The sequence below is a fragment of the Lissotriton vulgaris genome, chromosome 5 (genome assembly GCF_964263255.1).
Source record: "Lissotriton vulgaris chromosome 5, aLisVul1.2, whole genome shotgun sequence".
NCBI lineage: Eukaryota > Metazoa > Chordata > Amphibia > Caudata > Salamandridae > Lissotriton > Lissotriton vulgaris.
This window is the reverse complement of record NC_141693.1, coordinates 280,562,905-280,581,149: the sequence shown is the minus strand read 5'-3', so window position 1 is coordinate 280,581,149 and position 18,245 is coordinate 280,562,905. Positions and strand designations below refer to the sequence as shown.

The window sequence follows — 18,245 nt, the reverse complement described above, 5'->3', positions numbered from 1 at the left end:
ATCTACAATAAGATTAAAATGTACCCAGTCTGTACCTGTTGCATTAACTGTGCGACTGGCATAAAGTGTTACTGGTCGTACACGTACAACTACATTATTAATCTGTTTAATTTATGCCCCACAAACATTCTTGTTTTTCTGTATTTAGGGTTTGCACACATTGTGAGTAAAAGTGACACTAGCAGAAAGTGTCGATTGCTGTGGATCTGTTACTACATTATTATTCCTAAGCCAGGCAAATTGAAGTATATTCCTGTAAGGCCTGTGTTTAAGGCTCAATGCTGACCAAACCGTTTAATCTGCTATGAGTCATTGGGACTGAAAGAGATGCTAGTGCTCTCTTTCCCAGTCAACCTGGAATGCCTTCAGTCTCTCCTGGATCAACTCATGACATATGAAAGGTGTTCATATAATTACCATGGTTTGTGGTTGATCTGTGTTACACCTGGGTGGACTTACCAAGATACACTTAATAGTAAATATATTCTGAATCTGTGCACATTGCCATGAGTATAACACTTGCTGTAAAGTACAGTTTCCTATATGACTATTACTACATTTAGCCTCTTAGCCTCACCTTAGCTGAATAGCATGTAAATTGGCCTGTTCTTCTATGAACATTGCAACCAGCTGAAGAGTACCTGTTGTTGCTACTAGGTTCTCCCTCCGTGTCCTAGCCACACTGTCTCGGTCAGTACCAGTTCCTGGCAACCATCTCTTAGAATTTCTTGTCTGCTGTTCCTGAACGATGAACCTTATTGGTGTTTTAATGCCCATCACTGTGGTCTGCTTTGTGCCAGATCAAAGAGAAGTCATCAAAAAATGCATTGGAGGACCCACGGCATCTGCTTCTATTCCCATCAGTGCACATACGATGGTGAGGCTTTTAATGCACGTGCAGGCTCCTGCCACTGCCGTAGGGGAAGTATCACGTCCTATAAAACAGCTGGGGGGCATAATGTCCATTAATTTGTTTTTTTCTCAACCACCATGGCCTGTATCGAACAGCATGTACTACACATGACCGTTGCCGCCCCTCAAGGAGCACCATAGTTAATCGGCGTGAATTATTGTGGCAGAGCTCTTCCAGATAGTAGGAACATGCATGCATGGCCACATCTCTTATCACACTTTCTCGTACCTACAATTATACCTAGATGCTGCTGCATACTTGCAGTGACAGTCAAAGGAAACTCATACATTCCTGCACCAAAACACTTAATAGGCTGCAGTTTGCATCTACACAACAGCAGTCAATGATTATGCATCCCATGCCTCTCTCCTTCAAATTCAGGCACTGGAACAAAAACACAAGACACAACTTCGGTCACCACAGAAGATATCATATACTGCCCATATAGCCCAGAAGGCAGGCACTCACTTTTTTATCCATAGCAACATACACTATCAATGTAGCCCACAAGACACTCTTCCAACAAGTACTCTGGAGTAACATGCTCCTCCTCTTCAATTGTACTTTCATGCCTTTCCAGAAGTACCATATAAATATAAGTTCCATACTATAGTATTTTTTCTGGCAAGCGGCACGCTTTCTTTTCTTATTTTTACTTTGCGCATTGAAGGTGGTCTATGCTCACTGCTACAGTGACAACAGGATGCTTGGAGGGCAGAATGGAAATAAATAAGGTTCAGACCTCCTTTTCCACTGAGACCCAAGATCAGGGATCCCCAAATTAGTTAGGGCGAAATCAGAGGTTCGAGGCATGGGCATGTGGGCTGCTAAATTCATATCTGTGCATAGATCGCCGCCTAGTGTTGGGTCCGGATGATTGCACATTGTTGTCCTGGAAGAGTCTTCGAAGTATCACGAGATAGGTGGCTCCTCCCCTGGACTACAGTGCGCATGGGCATCGACTCCATCCCCAGATTGTTTTTTTCCGCCATTGGGTTCGGATGTGATTTCGACGTCTCCTGTTCGGAATCGATAAAACAACTTCTTAAAGGCCAAAAGGCTCTCCTTACTTCGTCGGTATTGTTTGCGTTCGGTCTCGTGTATACTCCGGCTCGTCGAGTCGGATATCGGAGGAGTCGGGTGACTCTTCGGTCATCGAGGCCCTGTCGACGCAGCAAGACCCTGACGATTCTACAATGGAACGGAGTCCGTTCAAGTACTGCCCCGTGTGTGGGTCGAAGTACCCACACATCGACGTGCACCCTGTGTGCAACAAGTGCTTGTCGCCGGACCACGACGAGGCCAGCTGTATGGCCTGTTCCAGGTTTCGATCGAAGAAGACGATCAAGCTTCGGCGCGTGGCGCGCCTCCAGGCCCAGCTATTGGCGCCAGCACCGGTGGACATCTTCGACAGCCCCGACGCAGGAGAACAAGAACTTCACCTGCAGATTTCACCTCCATCGGCGGACGTCGAGGCCGACTACAAGGAAGACCAAGACCTCGAGGAAGACCTCGAGGAGGTAGGGGACAACGAAGAACCTTTTGGGGCCGTGGAAGATAGCTCGGAGGATGAGCTATGCCCCGATCATACAAAGGCTCAGGTCACGGGATCGCCACAAGGCCTTACCCACGACCCTAAACCTCGCTCCTCGGCCCCGCCTTCTGGCCCGGCTACGGACGCCTCTACGGAGCCGCCATTGCCGAAATCGAAACCGAAAGTGAAACCTTCGGGATCGACCAAGTCTAAGATGGCCGACGCAGCACCGAAATCGAAGACGCCATTGGCGGCGTCGTCGTCGGAGGCCTCGAAGCCGAAGAAGGCTGTCGAACAGGCTAAAGCGCCTAAAGTGGTCAAGGAGCCAAGCTCGAAGGCAGTCGCCCAGCACTCCACTAAGGTGGTCGAGTCCAAGTCGAAGTCCACCGTCGAGCCACCAGCGGTCAAGCCTACCGCGTCTGCAGGCAAGCCAGCCGTCGAGGCCAAATCGGCAAAAGGCACCGAGTCGAAGTCTGGAGCCACTACACCGAAGGGTAGATCCGCCGATCCGAAGCCATCGTCGTCGACGCATAGGGCCGTGGATGGTGGCGGACGTGCGATGGTCGAGACTACGTCTGCGCCTCCAGCTGAGAACAAGGATTCATCGACGCTCCAGTCTTCCCCTGGGGGTGCATCGAGGTCCACAGTCGGATCGACGAGGCCGTCCGCTTCTTTTACGAAGCAAGTGGCAGACTCCCTCAAACGTATTCGAGAGAAAGAGCTGACGTCGGCGCCGAAAACGCCCTCGGTACCTACTCCAGAAGCGGAACCGAAAAAAAGCTCCAAGCCGCTCCTCTTTACTCTACCACCCAAAGTGGTGCCAAAAGCCTTTGCACCACGGTCGGGGTCTAAAGACTCAGAAGGGGTAGGGCACACTCAGCTAAGTGGCAGTTTGAGTCGACAACCCTTACTGGACGAGCAGTCGGAACAGTATATCGACGCCGACACGGGCAAGTTGACGCTCTATAAGAGGAACATTACTTCACAGCCCTTGGAGTCGTTTGTAATACCTCTAAAAAGGAAAAAACCAGCGCCTGAAACTCCGGAACTTGTTGAGCGCGTTCCTCTGCACCCTGCAAGGAGCCCATCACCCTCACCCACTTGCTCAGATGGAGACCTGGGTGATCAGGACGAGGAGTATACTTTTCCAGAAAACACAGACCCTAATGAGCAACAGGACTCATGGTCACCCTCAGGTGATCAAGGGGACCAACAAGCTGTCCATGACCCACAAGCTTTTGGATCAAAGCCTTCTCCTACAGAAGATTCTGCAGCGTTCAATGCCTTAATTGAGAGGGCAGCTACAAACCATAAGGTGGAAATGCATGCTGACCCTGTGGACGTTGACTTTCTATTTGACACTTTCTCTGCTGCTGAGAAAACCGTAAAAACACTTCCAATGCTTAAGGGTGTTCTTAAGCATGGCACAGACATTTTCAAGGAAACAACAAGGGCTCGAGTGGTCAACCCTAGAATAGAGAAGAAATACAGACCAGCACCTGGAGACCCAACTTACATACGGGGCCAGTTGCCTCTAGACTCTTTGGTGGTCTCTAATGCTCGCAAAAGGGCGAACTCACAGACAAACGGTGAAGCTCCTCCCCCAGACAAAGAGTCTAAAGTGCTGGAGGCATCGGGGAAAAGGGTGGCAGCGCAGGCAGCAAACATCTGGCGCATATCAAACACACAAGCTCTGCTAGCCAGATATGACAGAGCACACTGACACCTTAGAGCAGCTTTTACAACACCTTCCAGACCAGTTTAAAGAGGGAGCTGAGATGCTTATCCAAGAAGGCAAGCTCATCTCCAACGCTGCAATTAGATGTGCGCTCGACGTTGCGGATACGGCAGCCAGAGCGATAAATACTAGTGTGATGTTACGGCGTCAAGCATGGCTCCGCATCTCAGGATTCAAGCCAGAGATACAGACTGTTATCCTCAACCAGCCCGTTAATCCAGACAGACTGTTTGGCCCTGAGGTGGACTCCACCCTCGAAAAAATTAAAAAAGATACTGAGACGGCGAAATCCATGGGTGCACTTCAGTCTCAGCAATACAGAGGGAGCACTTTTCGTCGCTCAGGCACTCGGGGTGTTACCAGAGGACACTTGGCACAACAGGCGATGTTCAGTAAAAGTGGGGCACAGTCCTCGTACACCAAACGGGGTAGAGGAGGTTACAGAGGAAACAACGCCAAGGGCAGGGGCAGAGGAAACAACAGTTCCAGTTCCTCTGCTGCCAACAAACAGCGACTTCCTGTCACTGCCCCCCGACCATCCAACACCTGTCGGGGGGAGACTCCAGCAGTTCCTGCCAGTCTGGAAGTCCATCGCCACAGACAGGTGGGTAAGGAAACTTATCCAGTTCGGCTATTGTTTGGAGTTAACGTCCACTCCACCCAACATACCCCCAAGACAACGTCCTATGTCGGCAGAGCACTTGCACTTATTGCAGCAAGAGGTTCTTGTGATGCTGCAAAAAGGCGCAATAGAACTCATGCCACTGGAGGAACAAGGCACAGGGGTTTAGTCCCTGTACTTCTTTATACTAAAAAAGGACGGCTCACTCAGACCCATTCTGGACCTACGCCCCCTCAACATGTATATTCTTTCAGAACACTTCCACATGTTAACTCTGCAGCAAGTTCTTCCACTGTTACACCAGGGAGACTTTCTCGCAACCTTGGACCTCAAGGATGCTTACTTTCACGTACCACTCCATCCATCCCACAAAAAATACCTCCGGTTCACCATTCTAAACAGGCATTACCAGTTCAGAGTCCTGCCTTTCGGAGTGACCACTGCTCCCAGAGTGTTCACAAACTGCCTGGCAACAGTGGCGGCGCACCTCAGGAGACAAAACATACATGTCTACCCTTACCTGGACGACTGGCTCATTCAAGCCAAGTCGGAACGGCAGTGCGCCGCAGACATGTCCCGCACTATTCACCTTCTTCACAGTCTGGGGTTTTTGCTCAACTATCCAAAGTCGCACCTTCAGCCAGCACATCTGCGGCAGTATTTGGGCGCGACTATAAATACCCTGACTGCTACAGCTCAGCCAAACGCAGCGAGGATCAACAGCATCCAGTCGCTGATTCAGAGATTCAGACCGCAGCACTCACTCCCTGCGAGAGTGTTTATGCAGTTGATAGGCATGATGGCCTCCTGCATCTTCATAGTCCCGCACGCGAGGTTGCATATGCGTCCGCTTCAGGAATGCTTGGCGCGCCAGTGGACTCAGGCTCAAGGGCAGTTGAAAGACCTAGTGTTGGTAACTGGTCGGGCATACAACTCTCTGCATTGGTGGACTCCACACAACCTTTGCAAGGGCAGACCGTTCCAGGAGCCTGTGCCACAAATAATCCTGACGACGGACGCATCCCTCCAAGGTTGGGGAGCGCATGTACTCCACTACACAGTGCAGGGGCTATGGTCGACACAGCAGAAGAAGATGCACATCAACTACTTAGAACTGATGGCAATCTTCATGGCACTGAAGTCCTTCAAAGTACATCTGTGCAACAAGGTCGTGTTGATCCGGACGGACAACATGACGGCGATGTACTATATCCAAAAGCAGGGAGGCACACACTCTCCACAGTTGTCTCATCTGGCTCAGAGCATGTGGAAGTGGGCCATTCAGAGGAACATCTTCCTCATGGCGGAGCACCTCCCAGGCGTGGACAATCAGATGGCGGATCTGCTCAGCAGGTACAGCCACCAAATGCACGAGTGGGAGATACACCCATCAGTACTCCACCCGTACTTCCAGCAGTGGGGTCATCCAGAGATAGACCTGTTTGCCACAAAGGAGAACGCAAAATGCCCAAGCTTCGCCGCCAGGTTCCCACACCCACAGTCACAGGGCAATGCGATATGGATGAACTGGTCAGGCAAATTTGCGTACGCTTTTCCCCCAGCACCTCTCATACCGCTGGTGGCACGGAAGCTGCTGCAACACTCGATGACACTCATCCTGGTTGCTCCAACGTGGGCACGCCAGCCTTGGTACACCACGTTTCTGGAACTCTCTGTGGTACCGCATCAAAGGCTGCGCCTCACTCCCAAGCTCTTGACGCAGAACCATGGCGACATTCAGCACCCAGATCCACAACAGCTGAACCTAGCGATCTGGCTCCTGAGGTCTTAGAGTTTGGCTACCTTAATTTGCCCCCGGAATGCATGGACATCATCCGGGAGGCAAGAAGGCCAACGACCAGAGCTTGCTATGCGGCAAAATGGAAGCGGTTTGTCATTTACTGTACAAAACATCATATCAACCCGCTAGATGCATCCATTCCTAATATCATCTGCTATTTGTTACATCTTTACAAATGCAATCTGGCGTATGCTTCCATTCGGATACACTTATCCGCCATAGCGGCTTATCTCCAAAACAGGCAGCACCTATCAGTTTTCAGGGTGCCTGCCATCAAAGCATTCCTGGAAGGGCTGAAACGAGTCATCCCCCCCCAGGTCCCCACCAGCTCCTGTGTGGAACCTCCATGTGGTCCTCACCAGGTTGATGGGACCACCCTTTGAACCTCTACATTCCTGCGAGATTCAGTTCTTGACATGGAAAGTGGCTTTTCTCATTGCCATCACGTCGCTACGGCGTGTTAGTGAGCTACAAGCGCTCACGATACAAGAGCCATTTATTCAAATTCATCCTAACAGGGTAGTGCTGCGCACTAACCCTACGTTTCTTCCTAAGGTGGTGTCGCAGTTTCATGTCAATCAAACCATTGAACTACCCACATTCTTTCAAAACCCTGAAACAGTAGCAGAAAGAATGCTCCACACGCTTGATGTCAAACGAGCATTACTGTACTACATTGACAGGACCAAAAGCTTTAGAAAGACACAACAGTTATTTGTTGCCTTCTCAGCCCAGCACAAAGGCAACCCCATTTCCAAGGCAGGAATAGCCAGGTGGATCGTTAAGTGTATTCAAATTTGCTACCACAAGGCTAAGCGCACTTTAACGGTCCCCCCCAGGGCCCACTCCACACGCAAGTTAGGGGCCTCCATGGCTTTCCTAGGTAATATTCCTTTGGAAGATATTTGTAGAGCAGCCACGTGGATTACTCCACACACCTTTACTAAACACTACTGTGTAGATGTGCATTCCAAACAGCAGGCAGCTGTAGGTCAGGCTGTTCTTAAAACTCTTTTTCAAACTTCTGCAGCCGGCACGGGCGGCCGCCGTTAATGGAGGGACTGCTATGTATTCTATGCACAGATATGAATTTAGCAGCCCACATGCCTCGAACTGAATATGCTACTTACCAGTATGCATCTGTTCTTGGCATGTAGGGCTGCTAACATTCATATCGCCCGCCCTCCTCCCCGGCGCCCGTAGCGGCTGCACATAATTTCTTGCATTCACACATTAGCATGGACATCATTTACACTAATTCACTCCATCTCTACACAATGGCTAAAAACAATCTGGGGATGGAGTCGATGCCCATGCGCACTGTAGTCCAGGGGAGGAGCCACCTATCTCGTGATACTTCGAAGACTCTTCCAGGACAACAATGTGCAATCATCCGGACCCAACACTAGGCGGCGATCTATGCACAGATATGAATGTTAGCAGCCCTACATGCCAAGAACAGATGCATACTGGTAAGTAGCATATTCATTTTTCCACCAGAGGAAAATGGGCTAAGCGAGGAGCGGTCCGTTTTTTGTCATTAACATTTGTGACCTTTTAAAAACCTTGAGCCTGCAGTAGTGTAAATCGTAAGTAAAACAAGCATTTGCAATGCAATAGGTCTCGCATTAGGAAAGTGTGAGCTATTGGTATTGTAAATTATACATTTTTTTAATGTGTTGGCTTTGAAAATATATAAATTAATAGCATTGTTATTCACAAAGCCAATAGCTTACACTATCCTAATGCGAGTCCTATTAGCTATGGCAATGCTTATTGGTAGCAAGCAAGGACAGTGCTGTTGTGGTGCTGAGTGATGATGTGGTTGGGCTGAGTGATGTGGTGGTGTCCCAGAGTGATGTGGTGCAGCACCTCAGAGACTGAAGCATAGAACATGCAGGGTTGAGTGCTACAAAGCGCGTTCAGTTTATCAAAGCACAGAATGATGGAGCCGGGAAAAAGCAAGGGGAAACAGGAAAACACAGGGAGGCAGCGAGGACTGGGGCTTGGACAGCAATCCAGTACGGGGTCGACAAGGCACTGAAAGGGAGAACACGGAAAACACCCAGGGCCAAGGAAGGAAGATGCAAGCACACGGGAGAGCAGGCGGAGACAAGCTCTCTGCATTGCTGTGGCGGGGGAGCGGGAGCTCATTCCTTTGAAGTCTGATGGAGGTTGCGGGGGAGCGGCAGCCTTTGAAGTCTGATGGGGGGGGGGCGGCAGCTTTTGAAGTCTGATGCGAGGCACAGACAAATGGTGGTGTGTGACGTGGCTGGCATTGTGCACGCGCATAGATCACATGAACTGTGTCTGATCTGCCGTTTTGGTAGACTGTTCTTTTCCCCTTACTATAATCTCGCCGGAGCAATGCGCGAGTGCATTGGCTCAGGCGAGACCTAAAAAAACTGGAACGTTTTGTCTTCTGCTAAGTGGATGCAAGACAGAGACGCCCCCAAAGGAGTTATGTGAAGTTTGGAAGCTGTGAAGCGTGCCTGCCTGGTGTGGGGCAAAGCTCGGATTGGTGAATTAGGTCCCCTGCTCTCTGAGCCCCCTGTCTGTTTGTATCCGCTTGGCTGTGATCAGTGAATGACACACCATTGCCCTTTGCCTCTACCCCTGTCCTGCTGGGTATGGCCTGGCACTCGAGCGAGATTTCATCAGTTTATGGTGCAGGGCCCTGGCTGTGGTACTGGTCATGCCTTGGTCTTACTGGCCATGCCGCGGGACCACTGCTTTGCAGTGGCAGGTATGTTCAAAGACACACATGTTGTATAAGGTACATTGTAAAGTGGGCATATATCCATAGCCAGACAAACTGCAGACTACTCGCTATTCTTTGGCTGCAGTATATGCATTCCCGATAATGTGATGGGATCACGTGGTTGCCCCTTAGCCCGCACTATCTGTTTATACGGTTTGGTCCCGGCTTTCCCTGTTCAAAGGAAGGCAGTTTGAGTGCCCCTGCGCAAGCCTCTTGTGCAAAAGAAAATGCTGAAATTGTCCAAGATGGGAATATTTTTCTTTGGACATCGTGGTCGACGCATAGCCTTAGTCCTCGGTTTTGCTTCATATGTATTCCATAATTTGGCAAATCGGTCTCCAGTGGTCGTGTAAAGGTACCTGGTGTGTGGGCGCTGGTGGCGGCCCACCCCGCTGCTCCTTCACTGCGCGCGCTGCAGAGAGCGGGGCTGCTCGCGGCCATTGTTCGCGCCCTTGCGCCTAGCTGCCGTCAGTGACTCGCACGCGGCGCTGCCTCCTGGGGGGAGGGGGCCTGCGGCAAGCCCTCGCGCGGGATGATCCAGGGCCGCAGCCGAGCCGGCGTTCACCTGTCTCCAGTGAAGTGTGCTTGGGGGAGCGCTGATGGATGGGGGCGGTGCGTTTGAAGGTAAATAAGTCACCGCTATAAAGCCGTGCCCCCACCCCAGAGCCCACCGCGCTGCCGCTAATTAGAGCAGTAAGCATTTTCCGAGGAGCTTCTAACAGCCCTTAATGATGGCGCGGTGGCAGCGCTCGTTAGCTCTTCATTAGGAGCTGCAGATTAACGGGGTCTCAGCTTTTTCAATAACGCACAGGGAAAAAAAATGGAAAATGAGGGCGCCGTGGCGGGGGTCTGGCTCTTCTCTCCGCGCCCGGCCCTCTTTTTATCTGCTTCTCCTTCCGCTGCTCGTTAAACCTCCGCAGCCTCCTGCCTCATGCCGGGATCGATGGAGTCCTGGGCCTAGGGCTGGGGCCTTTGCCGCAGGCCCCAGTTGTGCGGTAACAGGGCCTGTCAGCCCGTTAAATGTGGATAGCAACGTCCACACCGCCATCAATCTGACCCACACTCCCGCCTGCGAAGGGAAACGGTGGAAAATCACAGGAGTTACAACGCGAAAAGGCGCTGCGAGGGCAAGCAGATGTGCGCTATTCACATGCTTATTTATAATGCACAGTCTTTCAGCAGGATGAGGCGGGTTCGGTGTTGTGCACTAGTGGGACGGTCATCTGCCCAGTGATGGTTAGAACCTGCCTCCCTTCCTTTCTTGGGAAGAGGCGTTTTTGGCACACTACCTGTTGTCTCGGGGTAGTGTGCTCCAAGTGTTCACAAACATTCTTTTGACTGTTTGAGGTTTGTTTTTGCTAAGTTACTCAACGAAGAGTTACAGAAGAGGGTGTTGTGTTTTTTTAATGGATGCAAAAGTTGGCTTTCGCTCAGACTGCTACTGGTATCATTCTGTGGTGCATAACGGTAAATGTTGGAGGTGAAGATTGTTCAACATGATGCCAGACCTTTCCTCAAAACAGTGAATTTTGGTTCAGACGTTTTTAAAACTTTACAAACAAATTCTATCCTAATCCTGTGGGAAAACATGCAATGTGTTGATCATGTTAATTACAGTAGCACCAAGATGGCATTTTATTTGCTGTATCAGAAATTAAGTTATTATGTTATATTACTACATGAAAGTCAGTGAAAAAGTATGCAAGTGCCCTTTATCTTACATCCCCATATCTCAAACGTTGATGGACACAACAACCGCAGGCTCCCTTGAATTCACTGCTGCCATCCGCTGCAAGCAGCTGGATCGATGCACGAGGTTCTGCAAGCACAGAGAGAGAGTTAACCTATTGTAGATCCCTTTACTGACAGATGTTGACCCGTTGTGAGCTGCATACATGCCTGTGGGTATGCATGCGCAAGCACCATGGTTGGTTACTGCAGAGCCCTTGCTAGCAAGTCATGGGCCAACCTAACCGGTTTAGGGTTGAGCCACAGGAGGGTCGGATTGGTAACGTGGGCACTCGGGGAAATGGCTGAAGGGCCAATAGCCGAGTTCCAGCTGTGGGCCGCTTTTTGGGCAGCCTGGGGCTGTCTGTGTTCGGATGCTGCCAGCGGTCCAGTGGGTGCCTGAGTGGCCTTTCTAGAGGCAGATGGGCGGAAAGGTCTCTCCCTTTCTCTCCCATGGCCGGACCATTAATGTATGCTGATTTAGCGGGGGCAGGATGCATGAGCAGAATTGGTCTCACTTGCATTCATGTGTGGCTCAGCAGTGTGAACTAATCTGTGCATTTATTAAAAAAAATTAAGTGAAGTTAATAAAATGCTGAAGCAGTGTTTTACGGAAATGCAATAGACATATGTGGGCCACTTATTTTCGGTGTGCCCGGGCCGATTTTTGATCCCAATCCAACCCTGAGCCACAGTATAGTGTATTGAAGTATCTTTTTGCAGTGACTGGGTAGAGCAGTTTCCTGAACGGCCCACTAAACGTAATGTAATATTCTTAATTCTCCCATCTTAAACCGCCTTATCCACTGTGAATGTAAGTAAAAAATTAGCTCATTGGTAATCAATGCTATCCTCGCACGCAGTGATGACTTCAGGGACAAGTAATTGCAATTTATTTTCTGACGTCGTGGAAGGAGTAGACACGAGTAGTGTTTTTACAGAATGGGTGTTATCAGAGTACCCCACTGGTTATAGCGCACGCCTTCCGATGTGTGATTTCAGGCAGGTGGAGGGTGTTATACATTGCTATTACATGCTTTTTGCACTAGCCAGGCCTGGAATGTTGGCTATTTCCGCACTATCCCCTTGATGGCCAGGTTGGGTGGAGGGAGTGAGGTTGGCGGGTTGTCTTGCACTCTTCTTATGATGACCAGGCTAGTGGTGAGCAAAGACCTATTGTAATGAACACTATTCCTAATTTGTGCGCCCTTTAGATGGAAGACTTGAACCTCCCAGAAATCAAACGGAAGAAGATGAATGAGCAGAAGGAAGATGACAAGAGGGAGTTCAAAGACCTCTTCGACTCGGAGAGCAGCTCAGAGGACGAGGATGGAGGTCTCACAGTGAAAGGTGAGCAGAAAGAGACTGCACCAACAGGTAAAAAAGGGGATCTGTACGCTTGGGGAGCAGGAGAATGGTCTAAACCTGGCAGAAAGATCGGGTGGATACACCTGTTGATTGGAGAAACGGTGCTACATCTTGGGAGCCCAGGAGAGGGATCTGCACTGTGAGCGAACAAGTGAAGGGTTAGAGAACAGACAGGGCTTCCATCACTGTGAGGAGGTGTTAATAGGGTTCATCACTCAGACCATGTGCGGTGCTGGATATTGAATATGTGGGAAGGGGATTTTTTTTAAGGAGTCCATCAAGAACTTTTGCAGGAGCAGTAAAAGAAACGCATGCTGCAGCGTAATGAGCGTCTGAGCTTGAATAGATCATACGAGAGTCTTTATCATAGTACAGGTGCATCAAATAAGACTACGTTGTACATGTCCTAATTTTGTCTTACTGATGTTCCTGGAGTCCCAGGGTACGTTTGATAGCATGCAATCTGGCTTATCTCACGCAGAGACGTTGCGGTTTGCGAAGACACTCAAGCAGTAGACATCTCGCCTGCCTTCTGCCAGGCAAACGCGACTTTCAGAAAGGAAAAGATGCTACAATGCACCATGACTCTCTAACCTACCACGTCACACCTTTCTCTGTCCCTCCCTCTTACACCCCAAACGCTACTTGGAGAGTTTTCACTGGTATAAATTATTGCACCCTCGTCCGTGGACAGTGGCAGTTCATCGTCTGACACTCATGTACCATCTACCCAAACACATGGGCATCAGAAATTGTCCTCCTTTAAGCATCTGTAAACTGTAACCTTATTTGTCCCTTGCACTCGTTGAAAATATGTGTCTCTCGACCCCCTGAGTCAGTATGAACCCTGTAATGATAAGCTGGCTCTCCAGGAACCTAGGGCGAATGGACGTACTGAGAGAAGGTTTTTGCTGCCTAGCTTAATCTCTGGAAAAATTTCTTCTCCACTAATTTAGTTCAATGAGTTTATTTTTCACATCGCAGCTCAGGTTTGTTTAGTGTTGAGATTGTTTCTATCAGTACTTGGTCCTACTGAATAAGAGTACATGCTTATTAAACATAACGCTGCATTCTGCTGACAGGTCCAAGAAAACAGCTTGTCTAGCACAGCCAAGCAGATTGAGCAGAACGTTTTCCTTCTCAAGGACTTGAACATAGGACATTGAATCTACAGCAAAGGGATCACTGATTCTCAAAAAATCTATCTAAAGGTATCACTGGTTCTCATAAAATCTATCTAACATAGATGCTCTCATGTTGCCCTGACCTACACTTATGCCACGGGGCATTCCTCCTGCATTTACTTCTGTTCAACCTGAGTGAGCTGTTATGACCGGTGGAGGGGGACTATTGCATGTCTTCATGGACTTCATCAAGGAAGTCGCCTGACTTTTTCTCTGATCTCACAGGAGAACCAGTGTTGAAGAAAGGAGCCTTAAAGCAGCATTCTAAATTAGTCAAAATATCACCAGCTTTTGCTTCCTAAAGATGTACTTTAACGTTGGCAGGAGTGCAGTGGGACCATTCTTTCAGGACAACTTCTTTCCTCGCAGGATCAGCATATTTATCTGAAAGGGCAGGGTAGGCGAGGACGGATAGCAAGAAGGAGAGTCGCTTTGCTCTACATTACCTGGAGACCACTAGGGTTAAGAGAAGTACCTTTAAGAGTCAGATCCTTTTTGTGAGGCCCCTACCCACTCTCCCTTGGCATTTAGTTCTCTCTATGAAATGTAAACATCATGCTTCTGAGGAGAACTTGATTTTATGATGTTTTGCTCCCTGTGAAGATTAAAAGTCCTGCCAAGTGGTCAGGCTACAGTGGGCTGTAAATTATCTCTTTCACTGGGCCTTTTTTAGAGCAAAGGGCGAGTCTACACAGGCTTGCATACCAGGGCACCCAGGGGAAACAGGAGATCAGTTTCATACTTAAGAGGTCAAAGGAGACCTTGCCATGCTTCACTGCATGGCGTAATTGGAATTACTCAAGTTAGCCACTTTACTTTGTGGGTCTGTCTGGATAATATGTAAATATAAGCTGGTGTCTGTCTATAGCCATCCCTACTGTGTGAAGGGATTATTAATCGTTGTAGTCCCTTAAAACAAAAAAATCTAGGAACAGGGGCTTGGTTCTTTGGACGTTTAGCGTTTTTTTGTTGGTTGACCTTTTCACTATTTGTATGGAGAGATGTGGACCACCTACCCACTGCCCCCGCTGATGGGACATAACCCCAACCTGCCCGTACTGGTCCTGTTTCTAACCTGTCTTAAGCGTGTGTATCAGTGGACTCAGCCTGTAAGTCAACAAAGACCCCACACTTCACTGCAACTTTTGACGAATTTGTCGTTCAGGGGTACTATATCCCTGCAGGGTGGGAGTCCTACTGGTGCTTTTCAGGAATTCCCAACCATACCCACTTATCCTCGGGTTGTGCCTCCATTGAGTAGGTGTGGTAGGTGTCGTATGTAGGACAAAGAGAAGGTTACAGAGTGGCTGCTGTGCATGTTTATTCCTAGTGAGCGTGATATTTTGCCTCCGCATACGTTGCTGTGTGTTGGGCTGCAGAGGAGAAGGATTGGCTGGCAGAGGTAGAGTATCCTCACTTCCCTTCCTTGTAGAACCAGTTTCCCTTTGCTTCAGTAAACCCACATTTTCCCTTCATCTGTGTTAGGATGGCCACCACCTCGCAACCGTGGCCCTGTGGCTCAAGTCATCTGGCTCAAATCTAGGTATGTTGTATTCCGTGGTCTGGTAACTCTGCTCAGTTCACTAATTCGAAGTATAACAAACTTTTTTTTAAGACTAAACAACCCAGTTTGCTGAGAAGACGTAACTGACTTCCATCAGGGTAACATCCATGGAGCTCATTGCTAAATAAAAGCTAGCAGCTTGTGACAAACTGTTGCAAATATAAATATGAGCCAAGGGCTCCTCGTTATTTGTCTGCTTCATAGGTTTAGCTGACTTTTTTTCACCTACATTTAACTAAAGTCTGCTTCTTCTTAGGTGTTGCGGCTTCAACTGGACATTTAGTAGGAGTGTTATTTGCTATGTCAATATCTTTCTTATTCAAATATTTGTGAAGCTTTCATGTGCGCTAAGCTAGGAACATAACTGTCCTTCATGATGTGCTGACGGAGCCAAGTTCTCTCCAACGCTTTGTGCTTTTCACAGCCACATTGCCATTTTTGCAGAACCAGGCATCATACAAGCTTTTTGGATGTCCCTGCTGGTCCATTTCCCTTTGCAACATACTTCTGTGGGCCCGCCATACTTTGCTATACAACCAGATTTCACCCGCCACTCTGTCATGTGAGGTGCCGGTTGAGATAATGCGTCCTCTTGTGCTGTGCCTCCTAGGTATACACCATGGTTTCTCTGTTCAGCAAGCTCCATGTTACCTCTCTGCTGTGCCTAGTGAGCTGCACTATCTGCACCCAATGCTAACTCAGCCGGAGGCCTTCTATGTTAAGACTTGTGTGTGGGATACAAGGCGCTGAAGGCTGTAGTCTCCCTAAATTTAAGGCAGGGTTGGGTGTCAGACGTCAGTTGATAGACTTCCTCCGTCTGTCTCCTAAAAATAAAATTGCTCCTAGTTTGGAGGAAATATAACTATGTCTTTGGACGAGGGAGTGTTGCTTGGGTTGAGGAATTGATGTTATGGGCACTTTCTTCAGGTGTACCAGCGTGGAGGGTCTTTGCACTGAACCAGCACAGTATGGGGTTGGAATATGGGCTGGCACATTTGTTTTCGCAGTGGCTGTACCATCGCACTCGTCTGCAAACCATTAAGGAAGTGGGTCAGAATTGTGTGTCCCTATCAGGGGGGCTGTCCTGAGCCCCTTCTCTTTTATTACCAATCTTCTCACTTGCTGCCTCTGTTTCCATTCCATTCCCTCTTTGCCCTCCTTCCTGTCTCGGTATCATGCACTCCACATGCAGATGTTGCCTCTGTTTCCCTTTCAGGTAGCACCTCTGTTTTTCACTTTTTTGCACTGACTAGAGACACTCGTGAGAGGAACAGATGAGAACACAAACTGGAACAGTGTCAGTGGTGCAGTGTACTTCCCCGCACCACCCGGATGTTTGTGCTTGTATGTTTGCAGTGGTCCGCAGCAGTCTCGCTGCATTACATTCCCTGGAATGTTGCTGCCTAGTGCCTTTGCTTCCTCCCCTCACTGTTACCGCTTATGTTCTCCTCCCTGTTGTTCAGCTCAATTAGCGTTAGGTGTGCTACTGAAGACCCAGCAACTACATTTGCGGTGTCTCCAAGCAGTCCTGCGATAAAACAACGTTTTTTTCCCTCTGTCACAAGTCCCAACCGACTCGATTGGTGCCTGTGTTCCCTTTCTGTTCCTTAGCTTCCGTGATGTACGGCTGTAGGCCCGCCCAGTGTAACTGTGTTGCCCCTGTCGGTCTCCCCACCATTATATACCCTGGCGTGTTCTGCCTCACTTCACCTGTTTGTTCCTTTTTTTCCTGTGCCCCATCTTTCCCTTTCAGACCAGTGGTAAGGTTCGCCACTAAAGGATCCGCACCACTCCGTCGATGCTTAGTAGCAAAGCTGTTGTGTCGCCTATTAAGCCCTGTGGATAATGGATAATTCAGAACAGTGCAAAGCCCTGCTCGGCGTAGAAGCACAGCAGGCTCTCCGCCCTTCAAATACACATCTGCCAAAGTTCCTCAGAAACTTTTTCCAGCTGGCAGTTTGTACTGGGGTGATACCTAAGGAAGTGAGAGGTGCTCTTCGCACATCATATTAGCGCTTTCTGTTTGTGCATATATAGAACAGCCCCAAACTGCAAGTAGCATGTCCTTCCCATGTTTATTAGATTTTTCCTTCCTTGGTTCACCTGTTTGACCAAATCTTTGAGCTTGATGTCAATAGGAGAACATAAAAAACACAGTCTAGTGCATATCGGGGAGGTTGAGCGGCCTATTGTGCCCAGTATTTTCTTCTGGTTAGCTGCTGTTGGAGAATCAAGAATGCTATAGTGTCCTTACCATTGTTATTATTGGACAGGGTCTCTGACCTTATGGAGTCTTTGCCATATTACCTCCTAAACGTGTACGCTCTTTTCTTGGTCAGCAGAATTTAGAGAACAAGCCTAGCCTGGTTTGCCTTCCTAGTGTACTGCCTGCAATGAGCTTTTCATGAGTAATGGGTGAGTATCAAGGGGGCTACATATATCTCATGAATCGTGGCATTCATGCTCTAGATTAAAGATGTGTAGTCGAACGGTCACCCATGTGTCTTATGGGCACAGGGATTACCAGACTCTGAGATAAAGTGGTGGGAAACAGTTTGCAGGGGGAGTCTGCAGAACACTTCTCTGAAACTTTCGAGGGTACCAAGAGATGAGATCAAGGATATAGACAAACTATCACAGCAGCATTGGGGTGTGCCATGAGATGTGATGTCATGGCAGATGTTTGTCTGCATGATGCATCTCATGAGCACTGATATGGACCTATATCATATATATATATATATATTATTGTGGGGTATGAAGAGTCATCCACCCCTCACATTTCACTAATACTATGAGCTCTTGATGGGTGGGAGAGTGGAGCCTGAACTTATCTCATGACCATTTACATAACCAAAAGATGGAGAGAGCAACAAAGTGCATCCCAAAAGCTCTGAGAAGACATTGAGCTTCTCATGAACTTGTGCTACTAGATTTTACGCAATATTTCCACATAGGGCATGTCACGAAAGATGGAGAGAGTTGGGAGGCAGTCCTTGCCGGACATCGTTTGAGCTCAGAGAAACCACACG

The 18,245-nt window shown here is 48.7% G+C and overlaps 1 protein-coding gene across 1 annotated transcript in view; it reads left to right on the top strand.

The window, feature by feature from the left end:
* NOC2L (NOC2 like nucleolar associated transcriptional repressor) overlaps positions 1-18,245 on the top strand; it is a 418,727-nt gene that overhangs the window by 332,935 nt on the left and 67,547 nt on the right. Inside the window, exon 17 of the mRNA XM_086921428.1 lies at positions 12,312-12,447. Within this exon, the coding sequence (XP_086777554.1) occupies positions 12,312-12,447 (136 nt within the window). The remainder of the gene's footprint in view (positions 1-12,311; positions 12,448-18,245) is intronic.